The sequence below is a fragment of the Physcomitrium patens genome, chromosome 20 (assembly GCF_059467195.1).
Source record: "Physcomitrium patens ecotype Gransden chromosome 20, ASM5946719v1, whole genome shotgun sequence".
Lineage (NCBI taxonomy): Eukaryota > Viridiplantae > Streptophyta > Bryopsida > Funariales > Funariaceae > Physcomitrium > Physcomitrium patens.
This window is the reverse complement of record NC_143429.1, coordinates 5,581,211-5,602,495: the sequence shown is the minus strand read 5'-3', so window position 1 is coordinate 5,602,495 and position 21,285 is coordinate 5,581,211. Positions and strand designations below refer to the sequence as shown.

General features: G+C 38.2%; 2 protein-coding genes across 3 annotated transcripts; both read right to left on the bottom strand.

Moving 5' to 3' along the window:
- Nucleotides 1-848: 848 nt before the first annotated feature.
- Nucleotides 849-5,218, bottom strand: LOC112273309 (uncharacterized). Of its 2 annotated transcripts, XM_024501929.3 has the most exons (6): nt 4,227-5,186; nt 3,411-3,929; nt 2,773-2,997; nt 2,151-2,640; nt 1,791-2,041; nt 849-1,621 (listed from the first exon to the last, which is right to left on the bottom strand). In XM_024501929.3, exons 2-6 carry the CDS (start codon nt 3,795-3,797, stop codon nt 962-964), a joined length of 2,013 nt encoding a protein of 670 aa, XP_024357697.1. In that variant the 5' UTR covers nt 3,798-3,929; nt 4,227-5,186; the 3' UTR covers nt 849-961. The 2 variants fall into 2 exon arrangements, with proteins under 2 accessions (XP_024357697.1, XP_090101127.1); XM_090245001.1 differs by having other exon boundaries at nt 3,411-5,218.
- Nucleotides 5,219-14,089: 8,871 nt separating this feature from the next.
- Nucleotides 14,090-19,681, bottom strand: LOC112273038 (fumarate hydratase 1, mitochondrial). Its single transcript, XM_024501366.3, has 17 exons — nt 19,405-19,681; nt 19,037-19,154; nt 18,663-18,812; nt 18,402-18,512; nt 17,883-17,966; nt 17,388-17,486; nt 17,226-17,276; nt 17,003-17,052; nt 16,736-16,817; nt 16,533-16,627; nt 16,054-16,120; nt 15,853-15,903; nt 15,609-15,704; nt 15,358-15,456; nt 15,091-15,120; nt 14,872-14,937; nt 14,090-14,543 (listed from the first exon to the last, which is right to left on the bottom strand). Exons 1-17 carry the CDS (start codon nt 19,575-19,577, stop codon nt 14,460-14,462), a joined length of 1,506 nt encoding a protein of 501 aa, XP_024357134.1. The 5' UTR covers nt 19,578-19,681; the 3' UTR covers nt 14,090-14,459.
- Nucleotides 19,682-21,285: the final 1,604 nt, after the last annotated feature.

Genomic DNA, 21,285 nt, shown 5'->3' with positions numbered 1-21,285 from the left:
ACTAAGTTGAATAAGAAGATGAATATATATATATATATATATATGGAAGTTGAAACATTAAAAAAGATAAAAAAATAAAATTGCCTTGGATATAAAGACACTTCTCTCTTTAATATATAGCTATTTTTAATATACAACCATTTAGATTTATTTCTGATATTTTATTTTGAGGCACTCTTTATGTTTATAATTGAAGTATAAATTACTGTAGAATAAAGTATTCATCAGCAAATAGAATAAAATACATTTTCCACTCCAAGAAATCAAGCAACTAAATCAGTACAGCATTGTGTCATTGAGACTTATAACTTAAAGAAAAGGCTTTGTTTTACTTCCAATTTTGTCTTAATTGAAAATCGATTAATCAAAACTTAAAGTATCTGTACTGTATGGCTCTCTCCATATCTGTACTTAATTGAAAAATCTAAAACTTTGTTTCTCCACATATCCAGAGTTAAATGCCCATATGAATACATAAATGCCTAGGAATCTGTTATGTCAAAATTGCCAAGCTTCAGCTTTTGAGTTTGTCGTAAATTCATCAAAATCGTCTTAGTATTCTATTTTCTGAACATTGACTAGACCAAAAAGAAACACAACCTGGTAACTAGAGCTGAAATATACACCCAATTACTATCTTAAGGTAATATTTTGTGTATAAGCAGAACTTGAGAAATTCTAGAAAACATGTCATTATACAAGCGGGTCTGTAACCTTAAGAAAAACTCCTGTGAAACTATGAGTACATCAGTGTAATACACTACGATATACAATGCTAAGAAGAAACCAAGCATTAATCAAATCAGTTTCATTTAAAATCACTCAATAGCCTTTCCAACACAACTTGATTCAGGCGCCGAAAGGAATTTTGTATGAAGTTCATTACAAAAGACAAAATAGGTGTACCAAATGACAAACTATATCATTCAAAAATTCTCTAAGATCTAATTCGCTATACTTGCTATCCAGATGACCTGAGTAGAACTGGGTCATTGAAATGAATACCATCCCGTAAGGAGCGAGATGGTTGAGCAGGTCCTGCAGTGTCATGCAAACGGCGACGCAATCCACGTAAGCCCCATGTCCATGTTTTGGAATTTGACAATGACATTGGTGACAATTGCGGTTCGCATTCATGTGCTTCGCCTGCTTCCAAATCTTGTGTTTGAAGCTCTAGAGAGAGCTCATCATCTTCATATCCAAAACCATGCTTCCCAGCCGTCCACGCAATTCCCCCAACATTGCAACCATCCAGTAAGCTTTTGTCATCACCCTGACCCTGACCAAAAGGAGGACATGAAGCGCCTCCAAACTCATGATCATGCCTTTCTTCTTCTCTTCCAGCTTGGGACTTTGAAGACCATGCTGCTGCAACTGCCTCTCCATCCTTCGTAAAATCTATGGTCGGTTGATTGGTTGTATATGTATTCACAACAGAAACGCCTAGTGGCGTATTTAAGTCTGGTACTGATGGCAAGTTTCTCTTCTCATAACCCAGCAAACCAGACTCACTGCCTGTGGACACAGTTCCAATGGAAAGATGAAATGGCGAGTTCAGGTCTGGGAAAGACGAAGAGCTTTTGCTTTCATAGCTATCCATTCGCCCCAGCAAGGGAACTACCTGCGGAGAACAAACCATACAACTGAGTTACACCTTATAACCTTAATTTGTATAATAACAGGCACAGCACGAGCTATATATAAAGGATATGTAGTACACTTGCTAAGGTAAATCTTCACACGAAAATCCTAAGAAACCATACCGTTTCGAGAATATTTTAAAAGTATACCTGATCCATTGCACTCTTTCCCACGATTCTCCGTGTGTCTTTGTGTGCAATCACCAAGGACGGGCCAGCCTGGTAGTCAGAAGGTTCAACAGCCTTCCGTAAGTATCCCAAAGACGCTTCATCAGAATTATCAGCAGCAGCTTGAAAGTTTTCTGCCCGCTGCATGGCCACGTATTGTTCAAGCATCTCTAAATCCTTTTGTGCCAACTCCTGTTGCGTCGACTTAATTCTCTTGGTAACGAAAACGTCAGCTGCAGGCACAATAAGCAGATTAGAATGAAACTATTACATACATCAAGAGGAATCACATCAAAAATCACATATTCATAAGGTAGTGTGTCAATTAAAAAATACGCTCACCATTTTCAACCTCAAAGTTTGAGGGCCTCTTCAGCACCCAACTCGGCATGTCTTTCCGATTACTGGGATTGGTTGTCGCCTGTCCACCTTTGTGTAAACGGCTTTGCCATAAACGTAAACCCTGCTCTATCTCTGGGACCTCAGCGCCACTGTGGGTATCTTTACAGTCAACAAAATCACTAGCTCCACTCTGCTCTTTGTCTTCGACATCATTATCTATTGCAGTGAATTCTACCGTGTTCTGATACCTTTCAACATTAGTCAAATTCATCTGGCTTGCATCAACAACCGAAGGCACTTCCTTGATAGGGGCGACAACAACTTCCACTGAATTTTTTGTAACAGGATTACGTCCTTGTTCAGATCTCATAATTCTCTGCTTGAAATGCCGAACCCAAGGGTTGGCAAAAACAGCAGAAGCAGGAGGTGGCTCAATTCCATGTGGCCTATAATATGACTGCTGTTGTCCGCCTTGCATTAACTCGAATAGCTGGACAAAGAAAGAAAATGTATCAAGATCAGAAACATGACAGAACAAATCATAAGCATTATAAATAAAAACCATGTATACTAGTAATGATGTGCCACTAACAGATGATATCCATCAGGTCTGGCTATTCACCTCAGTAGGATGAGATGTGCAGCAGCCATAAGCATCTACTGGTCGAGATTCTACACAATCTTGTTCAGAGTCGTCAATTTGAGCTGAATTCCCATGGATGCCCAAATGGCCGAGTCCCTGCTGATTATACAAACTCCTGACAAATGTTGCCTCCATGGAATCCAAGAATGAGCTATGCTTGTCATCTGTCCAAGTTGTTGCTGCTGACTCTGGTTCTCTTTGGATCTGGTCAAAAAATATGTATTGACGTTCATCAGAACAAGCTCAGAATCATCAAGTGACGCCAGTGACTTAGGTCACAACAAATTGCTCATGCAACTGTGAGTCTAAACAAAGAGCATTATAATTTAATCCAAAAATCTGCATGTATGTAAGATCTGTCTCTTCACAATAACGACAAAATACCTCTTGGAGACCTTGGTCGGACTCAGATATCACAAGTGTTGTACTATGTTCAATAGCATTAATGTATTTGGTTCACTCAGAACTCTACGTTATCTACAGTGCCTGTTAAATGTAATAACACTGAGTGTGCGATTTGGAACATCAGAAGCTATCCACAGTGCAATGACGCTCGAGGGTAGATATTGACGAGTGTCCGCAAAAAATCAAAATTGGTCCTCCTTGGAAACCCTTACCGAGTGGATATCTGAGTCTGAAACTCTCGTAGGACTTTCGGGCATGGTCTTCAGATCTTCGTCGACCTCATTCTCGCCTTCATTCTCCTCCAACATCGATCCACTCAAAGCAAGTGCATCTGATCCCTTTCCTTTGGATCCCATTTCAATCTTCGTGGCCTGTGAGGCCCCTGACGTACTTCTCAGCAAATGCTGTCTATCATTAATATTTACAGAGTCTCCATCAGACATGGTTGAGCTTTCAGAAGATTCACCAGAGTTACCAGAGAACTCCATATCTTCAGAGTTGCGAACCAATGAGTCTGATGCATGGTTGCTCGTAGATTGTTTGACATTGACCGGGCACAATGAAGCCACAGATGCAAGCATTGCCCCAGATTGCTGCATTCGAGGGTTGCCTGGTACTCCAACCCCAATGGAGGCCCCTTTCGCTCTGATGGTTACGTCAGTTGCACAGCGCTCGAGAGAAAGAGGCGTATGATGTTGCCAATGATGTGTACCTTCGGATGTCCCTCTGATCTGCACATTCCTGAGTTCCGCGCTATTATTGTGTGCCACTATCCCTGTTCCTAAACGGGCTCTGCAGCGTCCATTCAATCCCGGACGAAACATGCTCTCCGACGTATTTCTGATGTACAGCAACTGAAGACTACAACTCGATAGGATTTTAATCAGTAGATGCTGTAACCTTTACGTCTCAACTTCTAGGGTGTCTATCATCTCCGTCTCCAAAGGAAAATATTATATCGCTCAAAAAGCAAATAGACGAGCAATCTTCCGATAAATAGTTACACATGCTCGATTCCTACAGCATACCTTACGCTTCCGGCTGAGTACGGGAAAACGAGGATACGTTGCACCTCTCAATAAAACGTCATAATAACATCAGCTTCACCTCTTGCAAAATATGAATAGGTAAGCTCGTGATAAAATTAATAATACTCCGTCAATGGCTGAAGGTGTGGAGGCTAATAAAAGGAAGGACTAAACCGATTATACCCCCAGAATGGAATTCCAAATAGGAGAAGTTGGCGCAACGGAGGCACTTCGAGATCACTCAAGAAGGAAGGCCAAAATCAATCAAAAGTTTGAAGATGCTTATAGTGTTTGAAGACAAAATGAGGCTCGCATCACGCTCTCAAACAGGAGCCTCGGAAACATTCGTCGAGGAGGCTAAGAATCCTCTTAAGTCAGGACCCTAACTCGTTCACAACTTCGCAAACTAACTGTTACAAATCTTCACCAATGCCTCACCAGCATAAGAATTCCCCCACACAGATACCAAGCCAAAAAAGAGACATCAAACGAGGCGAAGTCCACACAGCACTACGAACACATACCACTCACTACCTCTCGATTCCAGAACACACCCCGAAACTCCAACCTCTCATCGAAAGTAGCTGAAGGCTAGGTTGCACCGGTCAGAAACACTATCGTCATTCTCCCCCCACGCCATCAGGCAAAACCACGCACGCAGTGCGAACACCAACGCTACAACTCACGATTTCAATCAGACATACCAAACTGCTCCTCCTAATATCGCTAAGCACTTCTACTCCTGCATCTCTAGACACCAAAACCTCATTCAAAAACCTCACCAAGTCCCTGGGAAATACACTACTCCGGACACCTCACTAGACAAGGAATGCAATTGCAACACCCGCGGACAGCCAATCAACCCCGATCAACGAGTGCAATCGAATGAAATACAACCCCGTCGAACTATCGCCAGCCTCAAACCAACACGACTACAGTATGAGAGAGCGAGAGAGACGACGACGACGATGACGACGGCCAGACAGAAAGCGTATGGCAGCCAAAGTTACCACAAATAATGGTCAACTTCCCTTGCCATGCGAGTTCTTTTACCCCAGATATTGTCCAGTTTACCCGTGGTCACTTGCCACCACCGGTGGACCTTTCTGTTTTACTCCACCCGAAGGGTGAGGAGGGTATAGTGAAAAGCAATTCCGACCAGATCCCCCGGTGGTAAAGCTCGGTTCGGTAACTGGCATCACCAGTGGATTGAACGCGAGATCTTTTGGGAGGGGAAAAGTTCGTCACTATGGCGTCGTCCGCGTTCCCATGGCATCCCTGGCCTGGCATCACCCGTTCCTGCGCTCTCCTTGTGGTCCTCATTCAAGTTCCCCTCTGGGTTCCCCATCCACGCCCATGTGGGCGCAATCTTAAAAGAACCCCAAAAGGACTCCTCAATGCCAAATTAAGCCATTGGGCATGCAGCTCCTCCTCATTCCACCAAACCTTTAAAAAATCCACCCAATATCAGAAATCCATCTACATCCATAATTGAGCCCAAACTTGCCTCCTTTCTCCTATCTCTTGATTCTTCTTCGACAAAAATGATATGGGAAAACAAAAAAAAAACTTACCAAGACCATGCTTCCTTGTGAATGAATCGCCAACAGAAAACTGCCTTCTGGAGACTTTAGGTGGCTTAATATTATTATTTTTGCTGTTGATGTTGATAATAGTGTTCAGAAACGTAAGTTTCATGTTGTTGCAGTATAAATCTTTCATATTAAAAAAATAAAGGAGGAAAAGCATGTGTAGGCTTTGAAGTAGAAGACACACCCCATGAGAACCCAAGATGCCATTTTCGATTTTTTTGCTTTTTTTAAATGGTGGTGGTGGGAACGGGGCCATGCAAACTGAATGGCAGCCAGTCATCTGGGAGAGAGATCTTTTCAAGTTGTGGATGGATAGCATGTGGTAGAATCTAAACCAGCTGGTGCTGGCTTCTTCTCCTCTGCGCCTACCCCCACCCTTGTGAACTTTTTCCCCTTTGTGTGTGTTTCTGAGGGTGGCCCCCAGCTCCAGCCTGACACTTTTTTCTTCCTGGAGTTAGGGATCCCTCCAACTCAGTTGAGACCCCCATAACCACACATAGTCTTGATGAACTATAAAGAAGATGAATCCTATCCATCCCCAGTAGGGTCCCAGAGGGGGAGCGTGTGGGAGATATTTATATGGCCTCCAATTGGTTGTAAAGGATGGTGTGGGAATTTTCTAGTGTGATGGCAAAGTTTGTAGAATGAATGGAGTGTGGATCTTTATCACACAGTAATATTCACCTCTTCACCACTCTCACACACATTGAGTTTTAGTGTATTATGTGATATTTTTAGGAGCATCTGAAAAATGGTGGGTTTTAGTGAGAATATATCTATTTGAAAGCATGTATAATATCTTGCCCAGGAATACAGCAGAGATCCTGATTTCGACCTTCATTTGTTTTTTTATATATAAATATAACCAAAACTGTAAACATGCATATGATTGTCAGTAAATGATTTAATTTTGGATGATGTAATAATTGGAAAAGGGCTTCCTTTTACCGCATTATTGTAGCATATAAACCTTCAAATGATTAATGTTAGTGTATTTTATTTAGTCTCAACCAAATTTTCTTGGTATTGATTGAAATTCATGTGATAAACTGTTTCTGGGGGGGGGGAATGATTGTTCCCATAGAAACTTCCCAAATGACTTGTTCCCACCAAACCAATGATTTTTGTTCCCTTTCAGCATTTAAAAAAACTACTACCAAATGAGCTTTCATGAGAACAACACAGTTTGAAATTAATAATCAGCCATTTTGAATCAGCTATTTGAATACAAACAATTGGCATGTCTATTGACAACAAGAATGGGTAAAGTTGTTGAATGGATTTTCACCTCAATGCTTCTTCATACTTTTTATGCAAACTTTTACTTTTTGGGTGGGTGAGCAGCAGCCTTAAAATACACATGCTTGTGAACAAGCAAATTAATTGATGAGGATGAGAGAGCCCAATGGAGTTGACTTGCCATGGAACTACCACCACCAACACTCCATATCCAATATTGTGGAGTATTGTGAGGCACTGTGGTGCCAGGCTGGCACCTTCATCCACAACCCTTCTGGTGCAGAATGAGTCTATAGTATTGAGCCTCTTCAGAACTTGCCATTTGGCACCCTTTGCACACAGAAGAAATCCAAAAGCCAAATACCCCCCCCCCTCTTTTCCCCTCCTCCTTATTTCTTCATCTTCATGTTATCCAGTGTCAAATCTCCTCAAGTTTTTTTCATGTGATTAGGAGATTCTTGTGTGGTGTTAATGCACACAATGCTCTAGTGCTGGCCATTGGCTGCAAGCAATGCAAAGCCCAGGAATGGGAAACAAACACATGAATGGCGGGGGGTCACAGGGGCAAAGGAGTAGATAAACAAGATATCACCCACCCACCAGGTGGCATGGTCCAGTCAGCATGCCAGTACACCATCTCCACACAGCCCCCCCTCCTTTTGTTAAGCCACTTTGGTGGAGGCAGGTCACTCTGTCCCCTTCCAGCTTTGCATCCAGAGGGGATGACTGCTGGTCAACCCCGTTCACACTGACATCCACAGGAGGAACCCATGCAGGTGGATGCCAAGTGGAGGAGTTGTGCAGAGGGAGGGGAGTGGGGGAGTGGGAACAAGGGCAAGGGGGGGATTGATGGGGGGGGGGGGGGGGGGGGGGGGGATGGTGCCATCCAGGTTGCTCCATATGGAAAGCAGCTAACTCTAAGACCCCCACTTCACCCCATGCAGCAGCAGACATTGGGAGACCAGGGCAAAGCCTTAAAGATATTATCCTCAGCCTCCTCCACCTCCACCTCAAGGGCAATGGTCATATCCATCCTTGCTTGCTTCCTTCTTTCCTTCCTTTCCCTACTATTCTGCAATCTCTACTACAGAGATATTTGATTTCCTTTCCTTTTTGTGAGGATTTTCACACATGAAGTCAGTCACTTGCAGATGTGTTGCTCACAGACCAGACACCTGTGGGTTTGCCCCCACCCCCTTGACTTAAGTTTCAAGTGGTGAAAGGAAAGAGAAATGGATATTTTAAAATAAATGATGAGACAAGAAGTTGAAGAGAAAGAAAACAAACAAAGAAAAAAACACTGTGTGTGTGTGTTTATGTATGTTTCATGAATTTCTGCAAGATATTAATCTGAGTTTCACAAATTTTGGAATGAAATTTATGAGTTTTGAAATGATTAAAGCAATGAACTTTGATGTAAGATGTATAAATATTATATCCTCCACCTGCATTGAAATAAATTCTACATGCAAGCTTTGCATTGAAGTGGGCACCTTGCATGTAGGATTTACTTCAATTCAAGTGGAGACTTACATGTGTAAGCTTGGCATGCATGCATGTATACATATATATAATAAATGTAGTGTAGATTTCAAAAGATCAAAAATGCTTTTGTAAGATATTTGTAAGATGTTTGTGACATGTTTTTAAGATGTTCTTACAAAAAAAAAACAAAATTTAAAAAATATAATTTATGCAACTAAATCAAGTCATGAAAAACAAGTTAAAAATTAATGTAAGACATGTATGTACATACATACATAGAAAGAGAGAATTTGCAAATCTAATGTCTAGGTAACAGCATGAAATCATAAACATAAATTCACTTGCACAAACATCTTTTTTTACTTTTTAATGCTACGTGGGAGCATACTAATTGTCCTAAATACACTTATTTATAATGTTAATATATATTTCACAGATTCAGTTGTTCAGTATGATTAATTTTTAAATTTACAGTTCTGTAATACTTTTATGTATCATGTGTTTTGTTCTTGATGTTGTTAGAGATTTTAAGATACTTTAGCCTATAGCAAAAACAACACTTTTTATTTTTATTTTTTTATTCAATGTTTTCAAAAGGTAAGCTAAAGCCATCCATTTTAAAAATAAAAATAATAGTTGAAAACCACATAATATTCGAACACATACAATATAAGAGTATAGTTCAAAAAAATTACCCCACATTGTGATATGCAAATACGAAAATTTAAAAAATAACTAATCTAAAATCATTATTTGTCTACTTATTATTATTATTACTACTACTATGATACAATAAAAAGAAATATTGGTTTAAAAATTGTAACCATTGTTCAATTCTGGAGAATAATACTTTACAATATAATGTAACAACAATAAGTTTCAGAAATAAAATAAAAAAAATTGAGTAAATTCTAAAAACTGAGTGAATTGATATAAATACTTATCCATTTTTTTTTTTTTTTATGTTTTATCAGGCATTCAGCATTGTTGATAGTGCATGATGTTTTGCATAAATATGAAGTATGTTGTTGTTTCCACCACCAAGCTGTAAATTGTATACATGTGAGTTTTTTTTTTTTTTTTTTTTTTTTTTTTTTTTAAATTCCCATTAATGACTAGAGTGCAATGTATTATTAGACTTAACTTGTAACAAGTAACTAAATTCTAGAGAAAAAAATAATTCATACACTCTCTCAAATTAAGTTATAAAATTTAATTGTTACTTGTATAATTCAAGTTTATTTACAAGCATATTGCATGCATATTGCTCCAGTTGCAAGTTGCAATTGTTACAGTTGTGTTACTAAAACCTATCATTTCTTCCTTGCCATCAATGGTAGATGTTATGATGGTAGAGTGGGAAGTGAAACCAAATGCAACAAAAAGATTGCAAAGATAGAATATTAAATGAATTGAAGAGTCTTGTCCTACACTAGACCATCATAACACTCTACACAAGATTAAAATAATTTTGTATTGGGATTTTTGCCTTTAAAACTTTCTCCATAACAACATCCTACTGTTTCTCTCCTCTTCTCAAGTAACATCCTTTGCATAGTTGTAGATAAAAATATGCAATTGATATGGCTACTTCTTTAATTTGCAATAGTTTCAAAACTTTGAGTCTATGGGTTTGTTGTTTTCATTGTTGTGAGTGATTTTTTCAACAAAATATTGTCAACCAACATTCTAAACACAATCTGGAGTGTATATGTTTCTTTTAATTTGTAATAAAAAACTACCAAAACAAGTTTTAAGATGCATACCATAACAAATATGAAAAAACAATAACATAACTAATATTTTAAAAAACTAATAGATAGTTTGTAATAATCAGTTTTTATTTTAAATGTTTGACTGCTGTATCAAGTTAAAATTTGATCAATTTCAATTGTTGTGAAATAATTTTACAAGTATGTATACAAAAAACATAAGATGCATTTGTTTCTTTTGTTAAATCATATGCAAAAAAAAAAAAAAAAAAAAAAAAAATCATCTAGAAGCTTCTAATGCAATTAGGCAATATTAAGATGCTTAACTTCTTCTATTATTATACGCATATAATTTTATGTGAATTTAGTTTGAAAAAATTATTTGAATTATTGACAAAAAATGAGTTTTATTTTGATTTTTGATACACAAATTGTTTTACAAAAAATACAACTTAACAGTAGGTACTAAATCTGCATTTGATTGTTAGTGTTTTAATTAATTTATGAATACTTTCATCATGTTTGCATTTGATTGTAGGATAAAATTAATTGAATATCTTTTTAATGGTATTTTTTGCATAAAATATTATAGAAATTTGAATTTAGAGAACACATTTGTGATTGTAGGTATGGATTCTGTTGAGTACTTTCTATGTTACAACAAATATCTGTTATATATTTAGATATAAAAATAATTATCTCTCTCTCTCTCTCTCTCTCTCTATATATATATATATATATATATACATGTATCTTTATTTTTTCCCTGCAAAAAAGAAGTGACCAAAAAATATAACAACATTATTTAAATGAGTTTTCTGTAATCATCGACTTTCTTTTAATATAAAGCATATTATCTCATATAACATTTAAAAAAAAAAAAAAAAAAAAAAACTCTTATTCCAATCTTAATCATACTATTGATGCTTATTAAATTCAATCATATGTATATATATATATATATATATATACATTCATTCATGTGATATAAACTTTACAAATATTTTGAGCTTTACAAATACATGAACTTTACAAATATTCAGCTATTGATTTATGTTTTGTAATACATAATGATGTAACTTTTTTTTTCATGGGTTTGGAAGAGACCTTTAGAATAAAATTTTTGAAATTATATATGAATATAATTTATTATAATTTATTAATTTATAATTACTATATAATATATATATAGTAGTTAGCATTGAGCATGTTTTTTACATAGGATTGTAATTAAAAAAAGCTAACGACAAGGGGCCAACAAATGCACTGGCACTTATAACTTGATTATATAAATGCATTAATAGAAATAAACAATTAATTGGTAGTTTTTTTTTTAAGGGTTCAAATTGAAAAGTACTGGATCTAGTCCAGGCTGTCAATACCTGGGTAAGATGACGGTGCGAATCCGGGTATCAACTTATGCCACGGCAGGAAGAAAGTGCAATGGATTCAGCCGCTGAGCTGGTGGCTGGCTCACAAGGGCAAGAGGAAAGTCCTTACAGGGACCCACCACTGACCCCTTTTCCCTTTTGTGGGGAACAAGGAGGAGGGGGACCTGGGAACATGTGGTGGGGAGGGCATCAGCGAGAGGGTATCACCACGTCGGAAAGCGTTCCCACCGCAGCTCCCCCACGGTTTCTCGTGGACGTTTCTCGGAGGTTGAGTCGGGGAAGGCCGGAGATAGCGCGTGTGAACGCGCTCGGGGATAAATTGCCCCGACGGGTCCGTAAGGAGCGGCCAAGTGGCGCCCAGTGAAACCCCCACCAGCATGCACTCTTCGGTATCCACTTGCTTCTTTCATCCAACAACATCCTCTCCCTCGCTTTTACCATAGTCAACTCCAGTTTACGTTGAGGTTCAAAATATCCGCCATCCAATTTCATCTCGCCCTCTTTTTACTCGGGGTGAAAGACATGGTGAGACTGGAGTTCCTGATGCCGAAAATCTTGTCTCGGCTGTTGTTCGGGGAAGACCGGGTAGAGTGGGGAAGTTGGGGTGGCGGGTCTTGAAAGTTGCTATTGAAAGTATCAGGTCTTGAAGCAAGTCCACTTCCTTGACTTTTTTCCTGCAGTTCTGTATGAATTTATATATAGTAATAAGTTGGCTGTAATTTGCTTGTTTTGATGGGAATGTGGAGGAGGGATTTGTGGTTCTATCAAGAAGAAAAAAGGAGCAAGTTTTTCTTTTTTTCTTTTTTTTTTCTTTGTTCTGTGGGGTTTGACATGTATGACAAGATTTATGACAAGGTCTTCCAAGTGGGTGCACATTGTTTAATATTAATCTTGGTGTTTGGGGAGAATGATGATTCAGTTTTAAAGTTTGAGGCATTTTTTTTTTAAATTTTTTATGCAAGCCATCAGAGTTTTTCAGTGCAAGAGGAGGGATTTGTGAAGAGTGTGTTTAATTTATATTTTCTTCAAGTTCTGTGGTGTTTTATGGCAAATGGAGGGTTGAAGTTGTCACTGTGCTCAGCAATTAAGGCTAGATAGCAAAGAGGGGAAGATGTAAAATTTGGGGCAAGTACAGGGTGGTCGTAGAGCTCTCAACCTTTCACCAACACATGATGGGACGTTTCACATCATCTGAGCATGCATTTGTACAGAAGAATCAGAAGATATTTTAGTCAGACCCTCCAGAGAATCAGCAGTGGGGGGTTGTAGTAGGGGACTGATAGATAACTTGCCTTTAGAACTACATCCTCAAAACAGTAATCTCTGTATGTGATGCCTAGGAATCAAGGCTCAGGATCTGCATATGGTCTTCATGAAATTTCAGAATTGGAATCCTGGTCAAGTCAGCCCACCACAAAAACCCTGTTAGCAAATCAGCACAAATCATTGATTTTATTTTGTATTTTTATTCTTTTAGCCATTATTTTTATTTTTATATGCTAATACAGGCATATACTTGCACATCAGCATGTACACCACGAGGATATGAACTTTGAAAGCTTATCAGAATAGCAGCACAATGTGTTTATGATTTGTCAGGCTGACAGGATCAACCCTGTTATGAAACAACCAGGAAACACCGTGGATTAATATCCCAATTTGCTCATCCTCTGGGTTTGAATGGTGTTGTGTCCCAGAAAGCTGGGTGTTCATTGGTAAGGAGAGAGAGAGAGGGGGAGAGATCATCGGTGGAGTACTTACCACAAGCCTTCAGAAGTACTGCATGATACCCTGGACTGAAAACTCATTCAAGCCCCAGTGACTGGGCCAAATAGACACCTATTAGTGTACAACAATTCAAACAGTGGCATGTTGTGTGTGGAAACATGCGTAAGAGAGATGTTGCACTCAAATTGTAACAAAAGCAACTTGGACCTTACAAAAACGCAAATAACATGCTTCTAAACTGGACTGTCATGAAACAAGCTAGAACATAAGCATCAAAACAGTTTGGAGCACCATCTCTAAAACGGCGTTGATATAACCTACCAAGTTTGCTGTCACCAATCTCATCAGCTTACATGGATACTTGTGAACGTAACCAGTGCACGATTCAAACCACCCAACAGTGATACATTGAATTGCACAAAAGCTGTAGAATGTCTACCTGGATCTCGTCATTAACAAATCCTTTGAAAGTCGTGGAACACAGAAGGGCCTTTCTAAGACATCCTGACTTGTTGCAGGCAAGAGCTAGATGGCTAGTTTTATTATACCGTGAGCATTTTCGGACTCTGTCGAGAGAGCCATCTGACAATATGCAGCTTGAGAAGTTCTTTCATTCATTGCACGCATAGAAACAATACCAAAAACAATTGAGGAACAGGAAGGGTGAATAGAGAACAAGAAGCTGCGAGACACATACGGCACAATATGAGACGCTGTTGGGGATCAAAGTGTTGTCTTTCAACTTTCGAAGGTCGTGCTTAACTAGCAATTTATTCTGATAAAAGAATACCAAAACTTAATAACTTGAAGTCACCAAAAATTCATGAAGAATTCCTCACGTAGGATAAACCTCGACCAATCAGGTCCTCATTGTAGGTTTCAATTTCATAATTGAAACATACACGATATTCGGCCACCTACCCAAATGGATGATTTATTTAACAGAACCCCGCAGCTGCATCTGAAGAAGCAGCTAATCCAACGTTGCACGGGATGCAATTGCCGCCGTGCAAAATTCATTGCCGTGACACCTCGAAGACAATGGGATATGCACTTTCTGTGTTGAAGTGAGCAGAAACGATGTGTCTAAGATGGTCCCAGCATTTTCTTTGGGTCAACCCACTCATCGAATTCCTCAGATGTAAGGTAGCCAAGTTCCATTGCGGCTTCCTGCGTGATACGAATGGACAACACAGTTACCGTAATGGTAAAGAAAAACAAACAAAACGAATCTCACGACTAACAAAATTATATCAAGAACTCAAACGAAATGTCTATACAAACGTAGTTCTATAAAAGCAGATATGTAGAACGTCATTTGAGAAGACCAACTTTGGTGATACTGTCATACACGACAGTTATCACAAATAAAAGCAGTCTATTCGTAGAATGTCGAGACCCCAGGCTTTTCAAAATAAACACCAATATTACGGAAACAACAGCATGCATATATAAATTTTGTTGATTGCAGAGCACAATACGAAACGCGAGATCTTGCCTTCAGTGTAGTTCCTTCTTTGTGAGCTTTCTTGGCGCACGCTGCGGCCTTGTCATAACCAATTTTCTGCCCAATAATAGAACATTCAAAAATGTCAGATGCAAAACGCATGTACCCACCTACACTACCTTACAAGACAATTCTACACAATGAAATTCCCTTTTACAACAATAACAAATGCCCGTCTAGCTAAACCAGCAAAAACCTGAGATTACTTACCGGATTGAGCGCAGTCACAAGCATCAGGGACTATGATTTCCCACCAGCCAACCCACAACACGTTTGAGCAGTGGAATGATATGAGACTCAAAGCACATACTACGGAGAAAAAACAAAAAAGACGGATCCTGCCCAGCCCCATACTTCAGAAAGGTAATGCGCAATGAGTAAAAGCTGTAAATGAAATGAAATCATGTTACAACAAGGCCGATTACACGAAAGAAAAACCAAAAGATAAAGCTAAATTTGTATCTCGAAGAAACATACCCTCCGCATCAGATTATCAATATGATTGCGGTTAGCTTCAATGCCCACAACACAATTCTTCCTGAAAGACTCTGCAGCGTCTCCAAGCAACACCATTGACTGCAGAAGAATCCCACTACCATCACTTAAGTAATATACACCCCGCTAGTCTACAAGAACTTGGGCCCAACGGATGTAAAGTTAGATACGCATGCAGAAATAAGTTCTCTCACTGTCCCGTAACAATTAAGGGGCTAAAGGAAATAATATACCTGAAGTAACGCGTTGATCATGACAGGCTTATAAACGTTCAATTCAAAATGCCCGTTAGCGCCTGCTACTGTGATGGTGGTGTGATTACCCATAACCTGTATTACAAATCAGGTTTTGATCGACGGCCAAAATGCAATTAAATACGATAAAAGAATAGATCCATCAAGATCAATACTTCAGATTTAATTAATTGAGAACAATACTCAAAGAAATTATCTTTAGGCGAAAGTGATGAAAAGTTACCTGACAGCAGACCATTGTTAAGGCTTCGCACTGTGTAGGGTTAACTTTTCCCTGCATGAATCCAAAACCCACATCCGTTTTAAGCTGAAAAGGACCTCACAGTCACAAAGGCAGAGGTAGGTCTTATTTTCCATCAACTGTAAGTACTGCTAAGACATGAAAGAAATACAAAGATTCAAGATTGGCAGGGTCGGCCAGTACAGGCATTATACTGCTGCCAGGTTCGTTCTCCGGTAGGATCAACTCATGCAGTCCACATCGAGGTCCACTGCAGAATATTGATTGAGGATGTTACTGAATGACCACAAGAAAGCCAAAAACCGTCGGAGGTACAGCAAGCCTCAGAAAAGAAAGAGTGACAACACTAGCAGCACAAATTATTTGAAGCTACATGAGACTTGCCATTACTTCTAAAGAGGTCAAGCAACTGAGCAGTTTGTATAAGCCTAATGGACATGTCTATATTTAAAATTACCCTCAAGGTTTTTAGAACACACGGCCATTTAGGTCAAAACAGATGAACTACGTTGTTGCATGTGACGTAACTCATGCAGCGTTGTACAGAAACAACGCGCAGTTTCTGTTTGTACAGCTGTGTGAAGATGCGGCAAAAACACCATAGACAGCAATTGTCATAAACCTCCTTCCATAAGCGAAGGTTGAAACCAAGTTGATCTTACCTTCCCAATAAACGAATGTCGTTTGCAATCTTCATGAGAGAGACAGCAACAGTATTGAGCGCACCACTGCATTCTACAATAGCGTCATGAGCTGCCTGCGTAAACATGTGGCAACAGAATCAACCGACTCTGCACCAAATATGTGCTCCACAAAGTCGAGGATTACAAGCCTTATTAGAACAGACCAACAGTAGAGCTCGTACCAATGCCTCAAATTTGTTAGGTGCTGTCACGAATGGCAATCCTGTCTCTTTCGCCACTTGCGCTGCAAATTTCGTATCAAATCTGCAAGTTCATTGTGAGGAATAAAACCACAAAATCTAGTCATGATAAAAAATCGTTGCCACTGACCAACTTGCACAACATAACAGTAAGAAAATGAAGTGATAGTTCTCCCATTCTGTAATTCCAAAATCAGTTTGTACAGCAAGCTTTCAAGGTACTGAAGTACAGCATAAGCGATGTCGTACCCTTTCTTCGTGTTGAGACCAGTTCCCACAGCTGTCCCACCTTGCGCCAGCTGCAAGGATGCTCATACAAGCTGACCTCAGTCCCGAATTTTCGTGCAACGGGTTATTTAAGTTGATCGATTAAGGAAGCAGAAAATAGAAAAACCACCACTAAGGCACACGTCAAGAGAATGCCATTTTCGATACAGCTGAAGTAGAGATGGTATAAATGCAGAATTCAAACCTGGTAAAGGCGAGGAAGGGTGTTCTCTATCCGATTTATTCCATATTGTACCTTCGTCAGACAACGTAATGAGAGTCAAATATTCTGAAATGTTTCTCACAATTTGATGAAGGAAAATACCAATAATAGCTACCAGAGAACAATGAACAGGAATAGTCGTACCTGTGTGCAATAGGCACTAAAAACTTGTCCGAGAGTGATTGGGACAGCGTCTTGTGTGTGTGTGCGACCAATCTTCACAATGTCATTGAACTCATTTTGCTGTCAAGCACCAAGATAACAAACTTTAAACCAATATTATCTAAAATCTAAGCTGATTGATATCTAGCCTGGACAAGTATGTCCAAATCTGAAATTAAAATAATAGCAATGCGATATTCTTGCCCAAAAAGACTTACTCAAATAATACAAACACAATCAATTACATATAACCTCTTGCACAAGGAGAAGTGATGGAGTTGAAAACCCGAGCATACACAATTGATGCGTATAAGCAACGTTACATCCATTAAAAGTAATCCAAATCCTAACAACCACATATTCTTTACAAACCGAACCAATCGACATCACCGAAGGCTGCATATAGAACTCATCACTGAAATTCCAGCAGCGGATAAAACTTTGTGGCAACATATTTCAGTCCTGGAGGATGGTTACCTTTTGAATCAGAGCTTCATGTAGACCTCGCAAATGAGGAATCAGCCTACTGCTGGCCTCTCTAGCAGCTGCAATATGCATCGCCTAGTTACGGCCCAACAGAAATCAAATCAGAATTATTTATGAGCAAAAAAGAAAAAAAGAAAAAAAAAGATGCACAATAGAATATACTTGGTCTCTATGCTCAGACAACCAGGAAATGGAATAATTACATTACTAAATCTATCCGAAATCCAATCAAATAACAAGAGCCACTTCCCGGTAATAGCTCGTAAACTTCCATAGGACAGGCGAACATGATAACAGGAGGGATAGAAACAACGTAAGCCAATACTATTGTAAAGTTTTCAAAATAAAGACGTACATCCGTCATGAATAGGGAGAATACACCAAATGCAACCAACAATAGCTGTATGTTGAGAAATCGGAATACGTTGAACATACAGCTACCATACAGCAACCATTTACATAGAATAGCATCAGAAGGTACGAAATCGTGACAAGAGTATGGCTACCGACCGTAGGAAAGGTGTCATTTGAAGACTGACTCATATTGACGTGGTCGTTGGGATGGACCCCTTTGCTGCCAATGGGAATGCCAAGAATCTCACCCGCACGATTTGCAATCACCTATTCAAGCACATGAAAGAGCCAAAATGACTAAATGAATTGTACGCCACCTGTTATTTAGATGATGTTCTCGACTTCTGAATGATAGGCGAATAACAGTAGAGCACAGTAATCAATATTATCAAGCTCGCAGTACAAGTTGGGAAGTACCTCATTAGAGTTCATGTTGGTTTGAGTGCCGCTGCCCGTTTGCCAAACAACAAGTGGAAAATGGTCGGTCAACTTTCCTTCAGCTACTTCACTAGCCGCTTTTACGATGGCTTCCCCATATTTCTTGTCCAGACCATATTCCATGTTCACCTGCCACCAATCACAACAATGCAGCTCAAATGACCATCATAACATACCTTCCCACGTCCGAAAACGTGCACACAAGCAGGCCTTCGTAGTATGACATCAGAGGCAATACTTCAAAATAACAACTTCTGAGTGAAAGAATTAAGAAAGCAATCGTGCTAGTGCCTGCTAGCACAAAGAAGAAATCTCAGAACAAATCAACGAAACCAGGACAGCCCAGAAATTACAATGGCTGCAGCCTTCTTGAGAATGCCAAGCGCCTCAACAAGTTGTTTCGGCATCCGCTCCGATTCATCGCCTATCTCAAAGTTTTGCACAGACCTCTGCGTCTGAGCTCCCCAGTATCTGTCCATCACAATTCCAAACAACTACTAACCACTTAAACCCTAGACCATTACATCCCTCACCTGATCAACGTCCTTAAAAAAATAGTGTAATCAATCTGCAAGCTCGCAGCACATCACCACTGACCAGAATCTCATTGTAACCACCGAGGATACAATGCAGTTCCAATCACGCTCGATCGATAACCACAATGAAATCCAACGAGCGCAATCCGAGGAACAAAGTATTCGACAACATCAACCAGACGTACCGATCATCGGGGACTTGAATGGGACCGAAGGTGTCGCGCTCTTCCCTGAATCCACCTCCTCGCGTGAGAGAGCGAACGAATTGCAAGGAAAAATCGCGCGAGACGGAAGCTGTCGAAGTTGAGGAGGCCTGCAGCATACGCCGCGCAGACGCCATCTTAGTGAAGGTGGCCATTGCGACTTCCACTTCAGGCGAGCAACAAAGAGCGAGCGAGCGAACAAGCTCTTGAGCCTGGTGCAGCTCTTGAGCCCGCCTTCTCCTTCTTCTGCCTCCCGCCTCCGTCTTCTTCTGTCCAAATTTCGGTGCCGCCCCGTTCAACCGATCCCGGTGGATGGATGTGGATGTTGGTTGTATTGTATGGATGATATTGTATTTCGTTCATCTTGTGGGCTTGGATGAATGTGGAGTATTTTCTGTTCACTGACTTAGTGGACAGAGAACAGAAAAATATTTTTATCTTTATTTTTTTCCTCAATAAAATGCTTTGTTATGTGCCCATACTCAAATTCTGCTGTATAAGAATAATTGCTTCTTTTTTTTCTTCTTTTTTTTCTTCTTTTTTTTCTTCTTTTTTGTGACTTGTAAGTGGAATGAAAGTTGTCATTTACATTTGATAATGTGTGTTTACTATGATAGGCATGATTTTGGTAGTTAAGGAACTCATTAGAATTTTGTAGTAATATTATTTTGTAATAATATAATTTTGTAGTTGATTGCAAAAAGGCAACACTATTTAATACATGATGATATTTTTATGTTCATTATGTATAAACTTAAAAAAAAATAAAAAAATAATGCATGGATTGATCAAATTTAAAATAAAGCTAATTTTTATTTGTCACTGTACAAAAAATATAAACATATAAAGGTTAAAGCAATCATTACTTAGAATTGTGCTTTTTTTTTGGTTTGTTTTTGTTGTTGGAATTTTAATATATTCTAAAATAAGATACTCGAATGCACAAATTTCCTGTTTTCCACGTGATTTTTTTCTTCTTAAATTAACTTAAAGAAAGTAATATAAATACAGTTTTAATTGATTTTCAATATTACCAAATATAGAATTTATTTTTTACTCATCAATTATATATATATATATATATATATCAACTTTTTAGATTTAACTTTACATAAATTTTATTTCATTTGAAATTTTGATTCTAAATGACCAATTATGTTTTTTTTTTTCAATTTTTAGACTTATAACTATTGTTTATATTGCAATGCATATTAGTCTATGTAGAGTTACTCATCAATATTAAGAGAATTACAAAAACAATTTGTTTAACATCACAAACTGTAAAACTCAATTTTTTTATTTTTTTATTTATAGTTACAGATAACGTACATTTTTTTCTTGTTATATTTCAATGTTAAAAAAATAATATTTAGATAAATTAAAATATAATTTTAAAGAAAAACTTTAATATATGTCTATAGAAAAAGATTTGTACTAAATATCAAATGTATTATATTTAATTCAACAGAAATTATCTGATAATTTATTTAAATATTTAATTGTAAAAATTGTGAGAAAACATTTTTTCTATTCATTATTATAAATTTATAATTATTATTAACACTAGTTAATTGAACAATCCAACTCCTTTGCAATCATAATATACTCACAACAATAGATTGGAGTAAATCAATGGAATTAAAAGTATGTGTATTTTTTAAAAAAAGGAAAAAAATAATAACAAAAATCACAAAAATTCTGAATGTATCTTTAAATAATGGTAAAGTCATAAGTTTTTCTAAATACTAATATTATCTTCCAAAATACCTTTTTATTTTTTAAAAATTTTAAACTTGAATAACAAAAAGAAGTTCAATGACATTTCTTATTATGATTTTTATAATACTATATATATATATATAC

Excerpts from the sequence above, each read along its gene's own strand:
- LOC112273309 (XM_090245001.1), bottom strand. The coding sequence starts at position 4,022 with ATGTTTCGTCCGGGATTGAATGGACGCTGCAGAGCCCGTTTAGGAACA. Across the intron at positions 2,641-2,772 it reads GCACATCTCATCCTACTGAG|CTATTCGAGTTAATGCAAGG; the intron begins GTGAATAGCCAG and ends TTCTTTGTCCAG. Across the intron at positions 2,042-2,150 it reads AAACTTTGAGGTTGAAAATG|CTGACGTTTTCGTTACCAAG; the intron begins GTGAGCGTATTT and ends TTGTGCCTGCAG.
- LOC112273038 (XM_024501366.3), bottom strand. The coding sequence starts at position 19,577 with ATGGCCACCTTCACTAAGATGGCGTCTGCGCGGCGTATGCTGCAGGCC. Across the intron at positions 17,487-17,882 it reads ATGAAGCTCTGATTCAAAAG|CAAAATGAGTTCAATGACAT; the intron begins GTAACCATCCTC and ends GGTGCTTGACAG. Across the intron at positions 15,457-15,608 it reads TGATCAACGCGTTACTTCAG|TCAATGGTGTTGCTTGGAGA; the intron begins GTATATTATTTC and ends ATTCTTCTGCAG.